Source organism: Drosophila mauritiana, chromosome 3R, assembly GCF_004382145.1.
Source record: "Drosophila mauritiana strain mau12 chromosome 3R, ASM438214v1, whole genome shotgun sequence".
In the NCBI taxonomy this organism is placed as follows: Eukaryota; Metazoa; Arthropoda; class Insecta; order Diptera; family Drosophilidae; genus Drosophila; species Drosophila mauritiana.
The window spans coordinates 17715114-17737043 of NC_046670.1; the positions used below are offsets into that span (position 1 = coordinate 17715114).

At 41.8% G+C, this 21930-nt stretch overlaps 1 protein-coding gene across 9 annotated transcripts in view; it reads left to right on the forward strand.

Annotated features, from left to right (window-relative positions):
- The window catches only part of LOC117146122 (maternal protein pumilio), a 168944-nt gene that overhangs the window by 138404 nt on the left and 8610 nt on the right, over positions 1 to 21930 (forward strand). For 5 of the 9 annotated variants that reach the window (XM_033312120.1, XM_033312119.1, XM_033312122.1 and 2 more), the window contains 3 exons: positions 1234 to 1275; positions 18763 to 19230; positions 19815 to 20031. In XM_033312120.1, coding sequence (XP_033168011.1) covers positions 1234 to 1275; positions 18763 to 19230; positions 19815 to 20031 — 727 coding nt within the window. The remainder of the gene's footprint in view (positions 1 to 1233; positions 1276 to 18762; positions 19231 to 19814; positions 20032 to 21930) is intronic. The other 4 variants (XM_033312121.1, XM_033312123.1, XM_033312126.1 and 1 more) reach the window with 1 other exon arrangement.

The following is a 21930-nucleotide window of genomic DNA, read 5'->3' on the forward strand; positions in this document are numbered from 1 at the left end:
CCAAGGACGTGCCACTAATGGCGGGCCCGAGCTCAAGTGCTCGGCGAAGGAACGCTAAGGGAGCGCCAGCCAGCACAAAAAAAGGGATAAAGAAATAAATAGAAAATGCAAATAGAAGGCAATACATTTGCCAGACTCCTCGGAGAGATATGAACGGGGGCCACTGCTGTTTGCCATGTCCTTTCGATGAGGTTGCCTTGTAAAAATGACATTTCCATCGTGTCCTCTCCCAGCCAGCCATCCTTTCAGTGCCCAACTCTCAAGGACATCATGCGTCGCACATAAACTGTTGATTTTTATCGAGGTTCGTGACACAGTCATGACCAAAGCTTCCTGCCAGATACGAGACTGCACTGCAAGTAAAAGATATTTCTATAACTTTAAATTCAGTCAACCAGATTCAACTAGATTGAGCCTAAGAGTTATGCCTTATTGATTGATTCTTCATTTAGGAATTGACTAACTTCGTAACTTGAGGAATCTTCCGAGTTTAAAAGCAAATTTCTTTCAGTATATTTCTTTATTGTTCAGGCCGCAGGTGCGAGTCGGTGGCACCTCCCTCTTCTCCCATTGGGCGAGGTCCCTCCATCAGGGTTTCCTTTGACACATGTCCAACTCTGACCACTTGCAGACCCACAAGGTCGCCGAGGAGAGCCTTTTTTTGTGTGGCTTGGCATTAGTGTCGAAATTATGGCTCTTATATGGCCTCCCCTGGCTCGCCAGTTGCCAATAGTTTTATGTTCTCCATGCTTCCCCACTCCCTTGGAAAAGCCATTTTCCACGCTCTGTGTGCGTGTGCAAGCTACGACTAAATACAATTTGAACGCCTGTTCTCTCCCTTCATCGCCAGCACTACCACCACTTTATGGTGACTTTGTTGCTGGGTTATTATATGCTTTGGCTAATGTTTATGTATGTTATCCCAGGAGGCGAAAAACACAGAGTAACTCTCTAGCAGGCAACTGCAGCTGGGGCAGAAATGGGGGGTTTTATGTAAGAGTTCCCCTTGCTCGTGTTGGAAATATAATTCACTTTGCTCAAGAATTAAAATGGTAAATGTAGCTGCTACTCATGAGCTTTCAAAAACTTTTGCTTCCCCTAAGAGAAAATGTATAGTTTCTGTAATCTCTACCTAAATAATTTCAGTTAGAAATGGGATTGTCCTTTCTTTCTTGGCCCAACTAACTTATAGAACATAAATTAATATATATATTTTTCATTTTCTCTTTACAGGTAAGTGACGACGTGCTTTCGCTCGCTTTTAACCACAATCAAGTAAGAGTTTTTTGTTTATTATCATTTATTTTACGGTTATGGTGGTGGGTCTCCAATTGAAATGCATCAAAACTCACACCTCAATGCCAGTGGCAGTGGTAGTGGCATTGGCCGTGGTGGTGGGCCTGTTTGTCTAAGTCCGTTTGGCTTCATAAATCAATCAGATGGTAGCGAACCAGAGTGTCCAGTGGAATATCGACTGGTTTGGGTATATGGGCCTTATACTACGGCAGCCACACGGCGATTGACGGCACGAGATTTGCAGCATTTCCGGCGCATGACGCAAAGCAGTTAATTTGTCAAATGTCTGCACTTTATCACCCATATCTGTCCCGCTGTCTCCGGCGCAATCCCACTGGTGGCCAGAAGGGGGCCTCCGTGAAAACGCATTACGCACTCAGACATTTTCGGGCGGGCGCATGGCGCACACACTCTACTCGTATCTCTGTGAAATGTTGAGCCAAAGTGCAATCAGTGCAGTGGCGCATTTCCCACCGGAGCTCCGGACAGACGATGAAAATATCGAGAGCCCTCTCTCAGCCAAACCCCCGCAGCCCGAACCCTAAACCAAACCCAAGCCCATAAACCAACCCACTACCAGACCGGCTGTGATATGTGGCAATCCTCTGCATTGTCGGTTGCGAAAATTCCGGGGGGAAAATTGTTAGAAAAACTCAGTGCTCTCTCTCTCTCTCGCACTCACACTGTCGCGCTGGCAAAGCAATTTAAAGTTGCATCCATAACATCACAAACAGCAAAGACAACAACATTTTCGGCCAGGACATTGGCCTGGGGAAATTTCACTGGCTAATGTTATCCCCACTCACTCTCTCGCTCCCAAAAGCCAGCTCCCAAATGTCCTTTCGCAGTCAACAGGCCGTCAGAGTCAGACTTGGACTTGTGGACCAAAATCGGCATGGTTGTTGCAGTTAAAGAAATGCAAACCCTATTTAACATAAAAAATAAAATAAAATCTATTTTTCATGTTTTTGTATTTTCCCTCTAATATGAGTACTTGTTCGGTATGATTTGAGAAAGTTTTAAGCCTTAAAAAAGTTAGAAAGAATATTTTCTGCCAGTGTAGGATGAACCACAGCCCGAGATGCGTTGACCGAATTCGTAATTAGAAAAGTGCTTGCTTGATAACTCACTTTTCGCTTTCTGTATTGACCGATGGGGGATGAGCACGAGGAGAGTCCCCACAGGACTTTTACCCTATCCTCCATCATTCTGTCATCCTGTGTGGCCATTTAATAGCTTTGGAAATCAGTCATTAGGCAAGTGCAGGCCGGGGTGAAAAATACGCAACAGCCTGCAATGAAATTAACACAAAAATTCTATTAGCCTGGTTACACTAATTGGCCTGCTGTTGCCGATTGGTCACATCCTTGCAACTCTTTCGCTTAGATAAACTTCAGCCGAGTTGCATTTCCACTTTGGCTGTGTGCACCAAAACGCAAAACTAAATGTAAATAAAAAATGTCATCAAAATGTCATTACGTGGGTGGCCGACAATATGTTGCCCCGATTTATTTACTTTTTTCTTTTCGGTTTTGTTTATGGCACCGACTTTCAAATTTAAGCACAAATTTCCATTTCTCATTGTTGGCACAGCCATAATAGAAGGGCATTTCACCCCCCGAGTTATTATGCAAATGAAAGGCTAGCAAAACCTAACCCATATAGAGTCTAAAAAATTAGCATTTTATGCAACAGCCTGCACATAATTTGGCAGCAGAAAAATAGGGGAAAATTGGAAATTTAACCCTTTTGTTTTAATGATTTTTATGGTTAGTAATTGGAGAATTAAAAAATGTCCTCATTAATAATCATTATGTTTATGCGTTGGGCTTACCGAACTTGAACTAATTCAAAACCTATAGAGTTAACTTAAAGCCCAGTCAAACGTCAAAAATGAATGCCTAAAGAAAGGTTTTAAAGGGACAGCTGCATCCAAAGCCACCGGATCGCGTCCTTTTGGTCCTTTGTACCATGTTGTATGCATTTTTGGTCAGTGTGGTCGGCATTTTGTCAACGGAGAACAACACCAGGCGGCAGTAGAAGCGACAGTGATAGCCATGCAAAACATGGTTGGAGGTATGGAGCTACGGAGGTATGGAGGTTGCTTGGCGAGATAGATGGACCATTGGGGGATAGTGGATGTTGGGCGGGGCCTGAACAGCAACAGCATCAACATCAGCGTCAACAACAACAGCAATTGTGGCGTCCTCTAATGACAACCACACGTCATCAGCGATGTTCCCTTTTGCCGGCTTTTGCCCAAACAACGTCATCGCTGTCATTGTTGTGCACGCCCCCATCCGACACGCCCACACGTAGAGGTCTTCTGCATACACGTATATAAATCTCATTGTGTACAGCTGCGGTCAGAATAATAATAACACGGCTTGAGCAAGAAGATATTTGAGCAGCAGCAATCAATGTTCTGTACAACACTACGTATACGTTATAAGTTATAAAATCTAGATGCGACCTTGAACATAATGCAAAGATAGCGTATACGATTTAGCCAGCTTTTAGACTATAATTGAACAAATGATAAAAGCAAATACAATCGTTTCATATTGCATCCATTGTTCTATTATCCTGAACTTAATTGTTTCTGCAGGACATGTATTAAAAATGCAAATTTCTTTGGCGATGGCAGCCGCAGAAGCCTCATCACCATCAGCATCATCAGTAGATGGAGCCAAGGACTAGACGTAGTTGTTGACTCATTTGCATTATCGCATCTAATCATTGTCGTCATCAACAACAATGTTGCTCGTTAGTCTTGGCCAGTCGAATTGGGGGTTGTGTATGATAGAGAAAAGTTCCAATTGCAGCATTAAACTTTAAATTACCATTTAGTTTTGTTTTCGTTTTAGTTTTTCGATCTGGCGAGCAATAACAAAAAGAATAAACTATTTGGGAATGTAAATTGTTGCAGTGGCAAACGATGCGAATTGCAATTAAAATGCATTTGCAATTTGCTGCAATTGCAGCATTTGGCAGTTTCGAATTTAGAGTGCAATTCCCGTTGCAGTTGCAGTTGCACTTGCAATTTGTGTAATTTGTCACTGCATTTAATTTGCTACTCTATTGCATTGCATCGCAGGGCCAAAATGAGGGGCTGAAATAGAAGGCTAGACGCTTTTATTTTTGTTGCCCCACAGCTATTAATTGTAGCATACTTTTTTGGCTTGGAGAAGGCTGGACATGGAATCATACAAAAAAAACATGGCTTTAGGCTTATATTTAAGTAGGGTATACATTTCCAATTCTAAATTAAAGCGTGTATCCACTGTTTCAAAATAAAATATTCAAATCTACAGAGTTACTCCCTGGAAACTGAATATAAAAATATAGAGACTGACTGTACTTCCAAAGCAATTTAACTGCATTTAAATTTGCATATTTAACAATCACAGAAATGAGTTGTAATTATTTCGCTCCATATAATTTGTGTATTTGCATTTTTCCGGTAGCGACTAAGATTGTCTGTTCCCTGGAAAGATTCTTACTACACAATGGCAACTCTAATTGCATTTGACAGACACACACACTGTGGCAAATATGAGTTTTTCCATCACATCAATGTGTGTTCTATGTTTTTTTTTCTTATTGCCCCACCTAATTTGCATGCAGAGGCAATGGGGAAATATTTATGCACAATTAAATCAAGTAAAAGGAGGAAATAAATTCAGCATACACTCTGCCCATTTGGCTAGGCAATGGAAAAAAATGCAAATGACATTAAAGCCGAATGCGAATGTGTGTGTGTGCACAAGTGTGTGTGTGCACAAGTGTGTGTGTGTGGATAATGGGTAACGCAGTAGTTGACCCACATTCGCCATCTCACTCTGCCACTTTATCCCTCTCGCTTTTCCGCAGTCTGTGTGCCAGTTTTTAATTTTTCTTGACTTTTTCGCTGCTCTTGATTTGCGGCGAATTTTTCTGCGCTCGATTTCACGTGCTTCTCCCTTTGTTTCAACCCTTTCTTCTGTTTTATTTTGGGGCTTAAAGTGCATTAAGCATGTGTTTGCCATTCTGCACGTATGTGTGTGCGTGTGTATGGTGTGTTCGCTAATTAAGTGGCATTATGTGCTTCTTTGCTGCCCTTTTCATTTCCGGTCTTTTATTCTGGTCACAGGTTTCCGCTTCAAAAACAAAAACAACTCTGTCAACCGAGATTTTGGTTCTTAAATTATTTGCGCTTTTCAGTTGAATTTAACAAGTTAATTGGACGTCAATTCGCTGTTGAAATTTCTTAAAGCATTTTTCAATTTAGGTAAATCATTTATAGGGAAACTAATAAATGGCCCGAAAAATATTTACATAAAATGCAATGAAGTCATGCTGAAAGACATTTTGGACCCAATTTGAGCTAAATATGCTCATCTAAATCATGATTAATTTGACATTTGGGCATTATTTGCCATTTATTTGGCATTTATATATATATATAATTTATAGCCCACCACCCACACATATTGATTAGAAGTCTGGCAATGACATTTGGCGTCCTTTTGGCAACTTGCTTGGAACTCTCACAATTTTCCAACATTTTCAAACATCCGACTAAGCCGCAGACCAGCTGAAAAGTTTACAAAGTTCATTAACAACCAAAGCGCATTTTTGCCGCATCGAACAGCGACTAATGTAATCAATTTCATTGCAACTAATTAAATATTTAATATGAATTTAGCCAAACAGGCGGACAAAAAGTGCTGGCTAATGTAAATGTAATTTGATTGTATTCACAAACACGGCCGCAACTACAATCTGTTGTAATTTAAATGCGGCAATTCGAGGGGGCGTGGTAGTATTGGTTTTAGGGCCAGTGTTAATAAACCGGATAAAAGGATCTTCCCAGCTTTTTATCGTATTTATGTCGATTGTCATTTTAAATGTTGGGGAAATATGTCAGCGATAAGCGAGACAATTTACACTTAGTGCCAGGATGTGAATACCGTTTGTGATATCAGCTTTAAATTTATCTATCATCAGCTGTAAAGCAGTTTATAAATACTTGCTCCAATTATACCAGTTGGTGTTTTTCCCATTTTATTTCTTTGTTAGTTTTTACGCACAATTTTCTCGGCTACATAGCGTGAAACATGGCAAATTAACGTCCAGAAATAATAAGTTAACTTTTTCTTTTTCTTAATTTTCCGTGCTTACCTATTCAGTTTTTCATTTTTTGCAACACGAACTATCAGCGAACCGAAACGTTGAGAAATTGTTTGCTCAAGTGATTAGTTTTACTTTCACTTGAAAGCAGGAAATTAGTTTTATGCCATTTCTTTTCATGGTGACTCATAAGCTAAGGATTTTATTAATAATGCATAAGCCATTTATGTTAAGCAGTTTTGAGGTACTCGTATGTAAGCCCCTGCATATATTATGACAGACATAGCAATCAAAACCTTCGGCTGGCCAAAGTTTAATGGCCAGCAAAACATATACATATATTCGGCCAGCAACAATTTGTGGAAATGTTGCAGCACTCAACGCCATATCTCTTTGTGCATATGCTGATAATAGTGTTAATTATGCGCCTGTCAATATGCCAAACGATTTTAGCCTGAAATATGCTGGTTTCGACCGTTTCCGTTCTGTGCCGTTATGGCTTTCGGTACTGGGAATCAGTGTAAGCCCAACTAAATCTGAGTGAGCCGAGAACCACCGGGCAAACTAATTGAAGTTTGTATTTAGCACAGTGACAAAACATTTGCACAAATCCGAAAACAATTTCGCCTTTCCCCCGCAAAAGCCATTCCACAAGTTATCGCAGCTGTTTTGCCTCCGGGCCAGGTTGGTCTGGTCTGTCCTCTTCTGGTTTGGCATGGAATGGTATAAAGGCCAACCAGACGGGCTTTCAGATTCAGAAATAGCAACACAATTTTCAATTTTAATTAAAGTTCAAACTTTGCCAATTATCTGGGGAGCATGGTGATGGCGAGGGGGTAGGTCCCGTGATCCCAAATTAAGCGCATCATAATTTGCATACGATTATTGTGGGGTTAGAGAGGGCGTTGTACGATGCCATGATTGATAACTCAATTTGTCCCAGCTCAAGTTTTATTTGTAATCGAATGATTTGCGCTGGAATTAGTTGAAAATTTGTGCGCAATAGATGGTAATCCGGTACTGTAACTGAATGTGAATTATTGTTATTGATTTAGACGATTTTATGTTATTGCAAATTTAATTTTAACTCATTGATGCTTACTTTTAATGGTTTAAGTTGCAATGTATCCCGTGAATCCTATTTAAATACGATATTTTCCTTATTCTATCTTTTTAGGTAAGTTTCGGCCAACCAAAATCCCCTGAAACCATACGGCAAAGTGTTGTAAGTACCCAGAGTTGCATTGAACACATAAAAAAAATCCCATTCCTCGTTTCGCTTGATAAATGAAAATTTTAACAAGCTTTGCAGCTTGTGTGTGTATGGGGGTTACAAATAAAAAATGAAATGGCCAAAGCCGAAAAATGCCGCAGATCCATAAAAGGCCCGTTACAATCTGTTAGGTCCTGGGTTGCCCAACTGGCAGGGTTGCCACCACCACAAATCATGCAGCTGGCATTCTGAATCAACATGGAAATGCCATCGTTGGCCAATGCATGGCATTTAATGCGAATGCGAAAGTAAAAATAAATACAAAGCAACTACTTCGGCCGGGCAAAACATGCAACATTCGAAACATTTTTCAAGTTACCAACTGGAGGAGAAATGACATTCACAGCCCAAATGGATTGTGCAAACTCCATGTTACATTGTGCACATTGCTATATGTATAGATTTTTTTACAAATTAAACAGCAGTCGCCGCAGTCCGATTTTAGTTGCTCTCCTTAGTTTCAGTTCAGTTCCTACTTTTTTTTTGTTGCACGGGTGCGTGTTGCGGTCTCATAAAAATTTCAGCTAAAAACTCGGAAAGCTCTCCGATTTCTGTTATGGCAGCCATTTTGGATTAGCCACCATGAAGTGGTCCGTTTTTTGTGTGTGGGTGTGTGGCAATAAAAGGAAATCAAAGTTTATGACATTCACTGGGCATTTGCACTTGTGCGAGTGTGTGTGTGTGTGTGGGCCAAAAGTTGGAAGTGGATAAGGCGGCAAAGTCCTTTAGCTTTATCGATGTCTGTCTGTCTGAGTATGGGAAACTGTAATCGCTTGGGGGATAAATGTTGTTTAAGATCTTTAAATTGGCATTGCAGACAGTATCATTGCGGCAAAGGATTTATAGTTGCTGGTCAAATATGCGCTGAATTATTCAAATGCCGATGGCAACGAATGGCTATTTGTTTTATAATCAGTCTCCATATTTAGAATATAAACATTCTTAAAGGGCACTTTTACACCTATGTGTCACTTTCTCCCTCATTAGCCAAGCAATCAAATCAAACAAATTGTTGACAAAATTCCAACGAAGTAAATAAATAAAAACGCCCGAGGTCATTAAATCCGACTCACGCACACCTCACTCAAACGCACCACCCACAAAAACCACCCAAATGGGGCAGCAACCACCAAATCAACGCAAATTACAATAACTAAATGCTTTTGCTTGCCCCATAAAAAAATTCAGGAAAAAATGCCCATATTACGTATGTATAAACGGGAGTTGGTCTTGACGCTAAATAAATAAATAAATAAAATAAAACTGTTAAAATATGCAACACACTGCGAGAAAAAGCGCGTGGCAAAACTACTAAATAAAAAAAGTAAGTGTGAAGCAAATTTCCATAAATCACATTTCAGCGAGGTAACTTTTCGCGTGACAAAAATCAACTAATGTGGTTAATAAAAATAAAACAGAGAAAAAAAATGAAAACAGAAACCTGCCGAGAGTGGGCGTGGCCAAGAGGATGAGGGGCGTGACAAAAGTTTATTGCAAAGTTAAACTGAACTTAGGGAACAAACGATGGAAAAGCCTGAGCTTGGAGGCAAGAAAATTTCCGTCGGGCGGGTGGGAAAATAGCACCCACTACCCCATGGGCATGTAAATCACTTTCAGCGAAAACTTTTCCCACCAAACGTTGCTCGAAATTTATGCAAATGTTGTTGATGTTGCTACTGTTATTGCTCTTGTTGTTTTTGCTGTTACTTTCTCACCCGCAGCAGCGCCACCTGACGGTGGCAATTGTCGTTGACATTTTCACCTGCTTTTCCTTGGGTGTGATAAAAATAAAAAAAAGAAGCCGAGCTAAACTTTTCTGCCCAAAAAAAAACACACACAAACGAAAAAAGAAGTAAAAGAAATTCTTAAATGGCTTTTAAATACATCCCAACACTTGGAAAAGTGTTGTTTTCAAAACCAGTTTAGGAGGGTGTTGGAAAAGGGTGCATTTCCCATTTCCTCGTTGACTGAAACTTTTCTGTGGGTTTTATGAGCGGTAGTTTCATGTTGATTTATGTTCGATACATATCTGGCATTAATAGTGTGGTGGAGGGTATATTTCGTAGGCACTTCGACTGACAGTCTGTCTAGTTAGTAAACCTCTGAAGAAATGCCTGCCCGACGATAAAATGACAGAAAATCAATGAATATTGAAATGCGTTCATTTTTGGTTTTTATGAGTGGCCCAAAATGGAATAGGGGGAACGAAATCAGGGGAGTTGGGGTGTCGAGCTTGCCTGCGATTAGGAAATAAAATGGGGGCAGAAAATAACCAATAATTCATTAGGTGTCTGTCACTATATATATGAGCAAACACCTGCACATTCGAACAATTTGAGGGGATGGAAAAGTTGGGACATTCAGTTAGTTACAGAAGTAATCGATTTGCCAACACAATGCACTAAATTTAAGTTTAGTTAGGGAGTACGATTTAATTAAATTATTAAATTGGGTAAATTTACTGCAACTATTATATACATATACAAGTTATAGTAACCTTAAAGCCTTCGTGTAGACAAACATAAATTTGTATCTGAAAGCATTTTGTGCCTCGGTCGCCCACAGTAGTAGTTTGTGTTTAGTTTTATTTTTTCTGCAAAAGTACCCACATGGAGAGGAAACGACGGCGACGGAAAGGACCTCAGCCATTGTCCCACCACATATGGCAGCTTAATTTCATTTAGCTGTGACCTCCCTTGCCCTGCCCCTTTCCTTTCCTTCGGGCCATTCTCATGAATTTTTCTCATGGTCTTCGTACGCTTTTCTAAATGCGAAATTCCCCGCCTATAGACGACAACACGCCCACAAAATGGCATTCAAGAGGAGGTGATGGGGCAGGGGGGCTGGTGGGGGCAGCGGGCGAGGGAAATGCAACTGCCAGCTCACTCATTATGTCCTAGACAGGGCTGGAATCCTAAAGACCGACAGGGCACACATTAAAATTGTATGGTGTGGCAGGGTGCGCAAGGCAGGTGCACCGAAAAAATAAAAAGAAAGTTGAAAAATATGCTCCAAATGCAAACCAAAACACTAAAGTTGATGGATTGAGTTATTATTATTATATTATGCAGCTTGAAAATTGAAATTATAGATGAAATATTATATAATACTATTTAAACAAAATGTAGAAAGATTTGGCTTACCAAAATATAGTTTAGAAATATCTTACATATACAGAACACCAGACAGGTGGTATTTATTTTAAAATCTGTCATTTTCTGTTGCTCTGTAGTTGCGAATGGCAGCAAAACGTTGCCTACTTTTGTGGCCGTCGTCTAGTTCAAACACACCGAGAAACAAGAGAGGGCCACAAGGACTAAGGACGAGGCGGTCAAGACAGGAAATGTTGCTCCCTCCTTCGTCCTGATCACGATGTGTGTGCCCCTGTGTGTGTGTGTGTGTGAGTTTGTCTTTTGTTTGCTTTTCGCCGTTGAAAATCAGGCTATCGATTTTTTTTCCTCCACAAGAAGGAGCCAGAATCGAGGAAATGAAGGCGGCACCGGCAGCGAGGGGGCGTGGCCGTGTTACTTGCGCTTTTTCCGCATGCTTTCTGTTTACATTTTCACGGATGACACACGCTCCTGCCGTTGAGCGAACCACAAGCTTAATGCGGAACTTTAAGCAGTTTTGCGACGGCCACTGGGAAAATGGCCACTGAAATGGAAATTCAATTTGAAAATGCTGCAGACACACGGGGGCGGTCGGTCAATCAAAGAGTTTGACAGTTTGTACACCTGGTGTGGGTTATTTAATTTGCAAATAGAAACTAATTTACCGGCAATTAGCAGCAGGCAGGCAGCTACACCGAAGGCAAAAGCAAACAAGGACGAGCAGACAAGTCCTGTGAATCCCACCTCTCTACTCCCCTAACCTCTCCACTCCACTCACTCACTCAGCGTCCAAATACCGATTGTTGGTTTGCTTAGCAATTAATGATTTTCAGTTAATTTGAGAGGCAAGTCGGGCATGAAATTGAATTTAAGACGCCGAGCACGTAGCAATCATAACCAAAAAATATGGCCCCCAATGCTCCTGCCGGACCAAAAGGAGTGAGTGAAAGTGCCAGTGCCAGAGCATGGAGGCATTCCTGTCAATTAATAGCAGTTTGTGGATGGAGCCACAGAGGAAGTATTGCCAGGCGATGAAGTGTTGATCCCGGAGAAGTCACGTATTCGGGAAGTGAGCAAATGAATCGTGAATTAGGCCAATCGGAGTGGCTTACTGCTGAATCAAAAGCAAATAAGTGTAGTGTAATATGACAGCAAAAAGACAATTAAAGCTAGGAACGTTTAATTAGGAAATTATTTATAACATCAAAGTTAAGCCAACAAAATGCATTGAAAACAGCTATTTTATTGCGCATTTCACTGTTTAAACTTTAATGAAAGCAGTTTTAAATCGAAATACCTGCGCTAGCCAAATGCAAACAAAAATACCCAAATTAATTGAAACTCAATAATTAAACTCTGTCATTAAATTCAAGCCTCTTTTCTGTTTGCGCCTGGCCTTTCGGTTACGGGCCAATTTATTGCCCATCTCCACATTTTCATCATCACTTTCTCGCCAAACTCTATTTTTCGGTTGAAATGCTGTCAGCGCAATTTTCCCGGCCATCAAAAAGCAATTGTCAAACGGGACAATTGGGCTGGAAAAGCCCCGGAAAATGGTCGAATTGCAGGTGACTGTCGCTCACAAATGTGTGCGGCTTCTACGAATGCCAGATTTTAATTGAAATTACGTGCATTCATGTCCCAAAGCAATGGCTTAATTCAATAAGCCAGGAAGCTCCAATAAAAAACGCGCAACTTCTTTAAAAAGTATGCATGCATACACTTTGCAAGGACCCGAATGGGGCGTGAAAAAAAATAAACCTAATTGACTTTCTAATAGTTTAGCAAATAGTTGTGTGCGCCCCCAAAGAATGCAACAAAGCTGGCCAGACAATCAAAGTTAGCTGCTGTAAAACCGCCGCATGCCACCCACAGCCACCCAAAAATGTTTGCCGCACACAAGAATTTTCTTCTCGCTTGCTGCGATTTTTTTTTTCTTTTTTGTCTTCCTGCCAGCTGGTCTTGTTTGTTACGGCAAATAGTTTTAATGGGCGGCGGTTTTCCGGCCAGCAAGTCGAACTTTTCCACTGGCAAGACAATGGAGAAGAAAAGCGAAAGAACTCGCTTCAATTTGCAGCAATTTGTTATGAAATTCAAAGGGATCTGCATGGTTTTATTCCCTTGGCAATTTGCAAGGCAATTAAACTTGACGCCGAACGGCGGTGGCGGGCAAAGTTAAAGTCCCTTCACAAATTTTCCCCGGCCGCACAACGTTGCGTATGCGCAATGCTTGACCGGCGAGAAGTTGCTGAAATAAAAACTGCATAAATAAACACTTTGGCTGGCTGGCAGCAGGGAACATTGACTCGGACTCCCTTAACATTCCCTTTAATTCCGTGATTGCGCATTTATGGCTTCATTTGCCTCAGATATTTTTATGTCCGTTCTCCTCGTTTGAGGAGTGGGTATATATAGATAGGAGTGGAAATGAAGGGTCTTCCCTTTGTGGTAATTTGCAGCATTCTTTGAAACCCCACACCACCACCACGTCTATCGAACATTTGTCCTGCGCCATTTGGCAATATTTTACGTTAAATGTGCTCTTCATGTAAATGAAGATTCCACGCTTTATTCCAATCCATATATCAACATTGTATTTACCGCTGCACAAATTAAGGTCACATTTACCGAACATTCACTCGCGATTTCCACTTTTCTGCGTCATCATTAAAGAAGGAAAAACCAAAGTGAACCGAATCGTCGGGGGGGCAAACGTTAAAAGGAAATGGCGTAATTTCATTAATAAAATAACACTGCCAAGGAGAGGAAATGGAGCGAATTTCGGTGGTTGGTAGTGGGTTCTTTAGTGGTTCGGATTTTACACAATCCAGTTGTGTGCGGCAGGGGAATAAAATGGCCCCGAAATCCTACTTATGCATAGTGAATGAGGCCAAGAAGACAGCTTAACCTTAATAAAGAATTTTAATGTTTTAAATTCTCTCTTTTTTTAGCTGTTGATAGCTTGAGATTCAATAATAGCGACAACAAAAGTGTAATGGCTTTCTGGATGAACTGGATGGTGCACAGTTTTGTAAAACTAATTCCCCTTCTATAGTTTCCCAAAGTTCGCCCAGAAGTTTGTCATCGAATTTTGAACTTTTCATTATTGAGTAAAGTAACATAAGCCAGCTTAACCCATTTTTCATTACTCCTTTCATGCTCCGATGTCCTTGAGTGGCTGGAATTTATGGGTGGAGGCAAAGAAAAGTAAGGAGCGGAAAATGGGGGCAAATACGTAATTCCTGCAAGGTTGCAGGGGAAGAAAATAAAGAAAAGGCGGCAGGAAAGTTTAACAAAACTTATGAAATATGTGGCAAAGTTGAGGCGTAAATAGAAACTACAATGTTGTCGACGCCCCGCCGACGCTTTTTGCCCCGCAATTTTCCCACCTTTTTCATTTGCTGCCATTTCCACGGCCTTTTCTTTTGTGGCTCACGTTTCAGTGGGAAATTGCGAGTAACGAGGAAAATTAAAAAGCAATATACAAACAGCAATCACGCACACAGCAGCACAAAAAGAATTCTGAAACTCAAATTAAAGAAAGTCAAAGTGTGCACTGTTGAAAAAAATGGAAACAAAACCTGAATGTCCTTTAAGTCGTTGATCAGTTATAAACAATTTAAAGTCATTTGCCAATCGTTACATACTTACTGCTCAAGGTCAAATCGGAGATATAAATAAAAACTCGACTGCGTTTTTCTCAGTGTGTGTGTGGGTGTGTCCCGAGCCTAAAAGTAGGCATCAAAAGCACACGCGTGTGCGGTCATTAAGTAATTCGCTTTAATGGTCAGCGAGCTGGCCACTCTCCTTCCACCCCGCCCCCTCACTCTGCCTCTCTCTCTCGCTTTATTAGAGCTTTTCCCAGCAGTTTTCCCACCCACTCGTTTCCACTGGTGGGTGATTGCCTAATGAGCCACACAACGCGAACAGAACACGCCGAAAGTGCGCTAATGTTTGTTTGTGGCATTAATTTTGTTTACAAGTCGTTTGTGCAGTGGTACCCACGAGGGTCACCCACACACCCCAGCAAGCAACCCTACCCCACATTCTGTTGCCCCCCCACAAACTGTCCCCTTAACTGGATGTCCTTTCATTAGCGAAGGGGGTGCCCCACCAACTCGCCCGTCAAGCTAAACCGCTCCTCCATCATTCATATTCAATTTGCGTTCTGTTTTTATTGCGCCTTAGCACAGACTACAAATATTTGAATTGCACTCATTCTGCTCGGCTATGCAGATGGGTGAAGTAAAAAGGGGGTGGGGGGGGGTTTATGGGGGGAAATGGACACTTCCTCGCACTTAATTGATTGCTTTTCAGCTTGAGCCAGGACACTGCGGAGGGTTGGCTGCGTAATTGATATTTAATTAAAGCGCAGCAACTCAGCTGAAGTAGCTGCCAACTCATGAGTGTCCTGCGAAAAGGACGAACGCCAGCGTAGCGTCCTTCCGCCCAACCGGAGACATTGAGCGTGAGTAATGACAGTCATCTCGAGTCAGCAGCTGGGGAAAGTGAGCTAGTAAGAAGTTCAAGCTGAGCGCAGGAAATTGGAAAAAAAAGGAAATTAAATCAAGTGGCCAAGTAGAGTTTTCAATAGAAGTGGAAAAGGGCAATCCATACTTTTTGTTCAAAGTGAAAAGGGAATTCAAGTTAATATAATGTACTGACGCGGAGATCTCTTAAAGACACCGGAAATATAAGTATTTCAAACTAATTTAATAAAACTTTATTTACCCGCACCAAAAAGAAAAAAACCAAACTTCCGGGGAAAAATGTGAAAACTAATTCGAAATAATTTGACCAACTGCTGAATCCAACTTGAGCTTATTCCCGTCACACGGAACAACAAAAAACTATGTCAACTGGTGGAAAGCAGAGGAAAGGGAAAACCGAAAGCGGAGAATAGAAACCGAAACAGAAACAGAAAAACCCTCCAATTGCAGCAAATCAAGCCGAACAACTTTGTGTATATGCCACTTGAAACTTTCCGGCTTTTCCGCAGACAAGGTGAGGTAGGCAGTTAGCCAGGCCAGTTAGTTTGGCCAGGTTCTCGAGCGTTTTGTTTGCCTTTCTGGCGTTTCTGCTGTTGCCACTGCTGTTTTCCTGCCGCTTTTTTCCCTTTATGCCGCTGCCTGGCCATAATTATAAATCAACTAGCTGAGTGCGTCCCACCTGCTGCTGTTGCTTACTCCCAACTAACTAATCCACTCAGGCCAGAGCCGAAGGCAACATTAAGAGCTGCCACCAGCACCACCCACTCAACTCCAGCGAACTCCCGCCGCTGGCGACCCACTTGCAACAAGTTGGGTGGAGCTGGTTCGGGTGGTGGGCGGGCATGTTGCCACAGTTAGTTGACTCACTTTCACTCGAAGGGCGTCACAGAACTAAAACAGAAGTAAAAATACACGCTTAATAGTACCAAATAGAGTTCATAGGAATGCTAGATATTTAGAAATACTTATTAATTATTCTAGACAGTAAATTAATTCTATCAATCATCCAATGTAGATTTCCCATTCGAAAACAATTACCCGTTTTTCTCAGTGCACTTAGTGAGGGCAGCGGTAAGGCGACCCCAGTCGGAGCATTTCCCCTGTGTATGACATCAGCTATAATTTCCATTACGAGTCGAGCGCTGAAAATTGTACACCAGGGAGCTTATTAAGCACGCTTCCCCCTGCCCCCTGCTCCTTCTTGTAATGTGCAAATGAAATGAAATAAAAATGTCAGAGCGCAGGGTTCGGAATGATGCCAGAAATGCCAAAATAAGTGGAAAAGAATTGTGAAAAACGCGGGGTTGTGGTAATACCAGGGAATGCGAAAAGGGAGCCACACGACGCCACGGAAACTTGGCCAACATTTTTCCATAATTTCGCCGCTGGGCTTGCAGCGCTTCACTTGTTGCCGCCAATCTGCTCTTGAACTACCAATCCTTGCGCCATAATACCCATAATTCCCTTGTCCTGAGTAATGTTAGCCTAAGGACAATAACTCGAGTGTGTCATGTGCGGATCGTAAATTTGCCACTGAACCGGCCATTTGCATAAATCACTGGGTATTGCAGCGGGTTGCGGGAATGCCAACTTATAGGGCCATTAAAGTCACAGCCCAGTTATATAACGCATTTTCGAATTAAAGAAAGGGGGAAGAACAGAAGCTTTAAAAAAAATATATATATATAATGTTTTTCTCTTAGTGTAAAAGAAAGAAAGAGGAGCCCCTTTTGTGAGCAGCACTTACATCACTTGGCAACTAAATCAAAGCATTGCATACTTTACGGGCGTGAAATTACATAAGTTCTCCGACTGCTCGGCTCGTCCCATCTCCAGTTTCACGCACTTTCCCTTTGTTTTCAATTTCGTTTTAATAATCGTAAAGGGAAGAGGAACTGGCGAAAGGCAGTTAGCAGCAACCCTGGGACGAGGACTTTGGGGGGCCATGGCAACCGATGGTTCAGATTTCAACACTTATTTGGCTTCTGATTATTATTTCATGCTCGTGGGCCGTCCTGGATCCGGACTCTCCCCGAGTTCCGAGTCCTTTGCCCTGAGTCCTGTGTCCTGTGTCCTGAGTGCTGTGTTCACGCATCACGCGCCCAAAAAGTATGCAGGCCATGATATTTGCTTTTTATCGCCTTCGCCACATTTTCACATTTTGGCGTGGAAAACCTTGTCCCGGTTCGTGTTGCGTTCGTCTGTTGTTTTCGAAAAGTTTTTGCGTGTTATTATTATTTTACTTTGCCATCATTTTTTCCTGCCACGTTTCAGTTTTATTTGCCCTTTTTGTTTGGTTTTATTTTTACTGTTGCCCGCGCCCTGCAGCATTCATCAATAATTCACATTTATTTCTTTCTTTTCCTTAATGTTAATGTCATCCCAGTTGGTTTCTCAGATTCGCTTTGTTTTTCCCTCAATTCGCCGTGTAAGAAATCGACAGGAGACCCCATCGAGGGAGTACTGTCTTCGGTGGGGGCGTGGCAGAGTCATTGAAGCCGTTATGCACATATCCTTATGCTCGGCTACGACTCCAGGTGCGTCCAAAGGGGACTGCAAATTTATGCCTTTTGCACAATCTCAAGCTGACTTTCCTGGGGAATAATAATACAAATACATTGAATTCCAGGGGAAAAGGCACTAATGCCTTGACTACATCAAAGTGGAAGGTATACCTATAGGAAGGGAAATTTCTATGAATTTCCATTTACTATGCATTGTTAAATACATAACGAATTAATCAGAATCATACGCACAGCTAAAATGAGCTTCAGATCCGGTTTACCTTCGATAGCGCAATTTATGCATGTAGTTTCTAGTGGATTTTTTCTGAGTGGCTGTTGCTCTTGGTGATGATATATTCACATTGCCAGAGACAAGGCATAAAATAGGAGAAAAATGAAGGAGGACATGTGGAGCACTGGGGGTGAAAAACAAGTAACACAACACTCAGTCATGCGTTTTCCCGTTTTAGCTCCTTGTTAGTTCACTCTCTTTTTTCTTTGCATTCTTCATGCTGATTTGATTGGATTTGATTTAATTTTCCAATTGAAAACACTTTATCATGTTACCGGTGCACGTATGTACATATGTGTGTTCTGCTAGAACAACACGAGCAGATGCCATCGGGTTATGTACGTATGTATGTATGGGGCAACGGGGCGGTTACTTGATATGACTAATAATCACGGCTTAACGCAATATGTGGCGCCCTATTAGGCTAGACTTTACCATAAGCCAAAACGAATTATACCAGGAAGTGTCATTACATGGAATAAAATGGGAAATGGTAGAGAAATTAAATAAACCAATTCAGATTTAGCTTGTTTTATTGGGTACTTTGATCATTTTCGATTTTACTTTAAGTGTGTTTTTAATGCAACTCAAGGTACTTACTTCCTAAGGGCTTTTAACCCTCACCATGGCTGCAATGATGAGCTGATAACGTAACCTTCGACCTCTTTTCTTTTCTACCCCGCAGCAACTGTTTCGCTCGCAGAATCCGGGCCTTGCAGCAGTTGCCACAAATGCAGCGGCCGCAGCAGCAGCCGCAGCAGCTGCCACATCGGCAGCGAGTGCTGCGGCAGCGGTGGGCGCACCACCCGTTCCCAACGGATCGCTGCAGCAGTCGCAGCAGCAACAGCAGCAGCAGCAACAACAGCAGCAGCAGCAGCAACAGATGCACATGGCGGCCGCGTCGCAACAATTTTTGGCCGCCCAGCAGCAGGCGCAAAATGCGGCCTATGCCGCCCAACAGTCCACGCCCTACGTCATCAATCCGGGCCAGGAGGCTGCCCCGTATATGGGCATGATTGCCGCCGCCCAGATGCCGTACTACGGCGTAGCGCCATGGGGCATGTATCCGGGCAATCTGATTCCGCAACAGGGAACGCAGCCGCGCCGCCCCCTCACCCCCTCTCAGCAGGGTGCCGAGAATCAGCCGTATCAGGTGAGATATATAGCCAGGACATTATCATCCATCCCGCACAGTTGCCGCCGTGTTAATGTCCCACACAATGAAGCATTCATCGTATGTACATACGTGGAGGCACTGGTGGCACCATATGATGGTGCTGTACATATGACAGGTGCCAATTGACTGTAACAAAGGCTTCACACTCGCGGTCACAGCTAAAGTTAAACTAAGTTAAAGTAATCATCGTACAGTAGCATATTAAATTGCTATTTTAATGTTGGGATCATAAAAACATAAGCTATTTGCATATTAAGCGGTTTATTTAGTAGGGATCACAACTGTACGTTTGTAAATTCAAAAAAAAAAACTAAACTGTACTATGATGTAAAGCTCCCCTTGTAATTGTAACCATAACTAGTTAATTTGACCTAAAACGTTGTATATTTATGCTCTGTCTTTCTTCTTTTCTCTTTTTTATACTCACATCATCAACAACACGCTTCCATAACCAACAAACAATGAACAAAACCAAACAAAAATCTAACCCCCTGTACAAAAACGAAATCCGAACCGTGTAAAATACCGTGACCATCGTGCTACTACTACTGCTGCTGCAGGTCATCCCGGCATTCCTCGATCACACGGGCTCCTTGCTGATGGGAGGACCCCGCACCGGGACGCCAATGCGTCTGGTTAGCCCCGCCCCCGTTCTGGTGCCCCCGGGCGCCACCCGTGCCGGCCCCCCGCCCCCGCAGGGCCCACAATTGTATCAGCCGCAGCCGCAGACGGCCCAACAGAATCTCTACTCGCAGCAGAATGGATCCAGTGTCGGAGGTAAGTGCTCCTTTGCTTTGTATATAACCTAACTGGCAGTGGGTGAAAATGAGCGATTATATGGATGAATTTCAAATCAATTCAAATCAATTGATGATAACCTAACGTTTAGGTTATAACATAAAGTTACATGGCGTATGAGCAATATTCACCTAACCAAACTGGCACACTGTGCGAATGAGTAATGTAAAAATGTACTACCTTGACTTGATGAATTTCGTGCAATATTCACCTAACCAAACTGGCACACTGTGCGAATGAGTAATGTAAAAATGTACTACCTTGACTTGATGAATTTCGTGCAATATTATCATCACAAAATGCAGCCATTTAATCGTTCATTTCGCCCAGTGTTGAGTGACTGAAATTGTAATTAGTGTAAAGTGTTGCACATCTTCATCAACATACCCAATAAAATTCACTCCCTTGTTGTATGTATGTATGTATAGCCATTAATCTTTGCTTATCTAACAATTCTCTTTGTACTTAAAGGATCTGAGCTCGTAAATAGCAAATATATTCGGGCTTGCCAAATGCCTTTGAATATGTATGTGTGTCTGGGCAATAATAATAGAACAAAGGGTTACAGGGGGGAAGTCATTGCAACTTGTCAGCTCCATTGCAAGTCTATGCAATTATAATCGTGCAATTTATAATATTGAATTTTTATTTCGATTATTTTGCGTGCTTTGTTGCTCTACATTCTGTAAAACAAGCCAGCAACGCTATTATAGATCGAAAAGTAAATGCTGTTAATACAAAAAGTTGCGAGGTGTTACTATATTTCAAAAAGTACAAGGCATAGTTAGGGAATATCCTAGAATAATATTATTTCCCTATTGCCAAAGCAAACCATTTAGTGCTCCCCAAGTTAGAATTACAGGGCATGCGTGAATCTAGCATTGCCCAGTCGAGAAAGCAATTCTACACCATGGCAAGCCATGAAAACCAACTGTTTGTGTCAGTAAATTTCCCTGTTTTTCATACATATCTAATGCACAGAAGAGCCATCGAGGAGAAAACTAACAACAATTGCATGCAAGCACGCAAAATGTTATTATTGCCAATGCCCCAGCAACTTCGGCTCACAACTTCAACTAAAATGCAACTGCAGCGACAACAACTGCAGAAGTCTAGAATAGAAGACCAACTCATGCAATTTTAAACGTAACGCGATGAGTTTGGGTAGAGACTCCTACTAAATATATAGAAGGAAACAAAATAACGAATGCATTGGGTATAGAATCATATAAAATTGCATCAGCGCAGAACCAAATTCTAGGTGGAAATATAAAGGGCAGTAATAATTAGGCGTATACTTTGATTTATTTATATATTTCTCATATTTAGTTTTACTAACTTTTAAAAGCTAATACGCTGTGCACACTCATTTTCCTAGGTATCCAGAGCGGTAAAGTTTGTCCATGAGTTTGGGTGGGCCCAAAACTACCAATTTGCAATAATATACTTGCCGGTTCTAAAAGGAAAATGTTGGCGATGGCTAATCTTTGTTGTTGCTGTGCAATTGTTGTAGACTTATAGAATTTCAAATTATATTAATTAACTACAGCTAGGCAACAAAAGTGTACAGCTTTTAAATTACTCCGAATTTGGTTAACTTGCTTTCTATCCATAAACATAAACTGCAGCTTACGGAACGCGTTAAAGTTCCTTAAAACCGAAAGTTCATGCACACCGGTACGGACATCAGACGTGGACAGCTCCATTAACTCCATTAACAATCAGGCGAAATCAATTATTACGCTTTCCACCTACCGGTTTTTATTTCCCGACCGCATGCAAAAACGCTCTTTCCATTAACGGAACGAATTTTCCGGACTATGGCAGTCGAATCCGTCCATCCGCCTGACGGGCGGGAGCTGGCATTATTATGTCGTT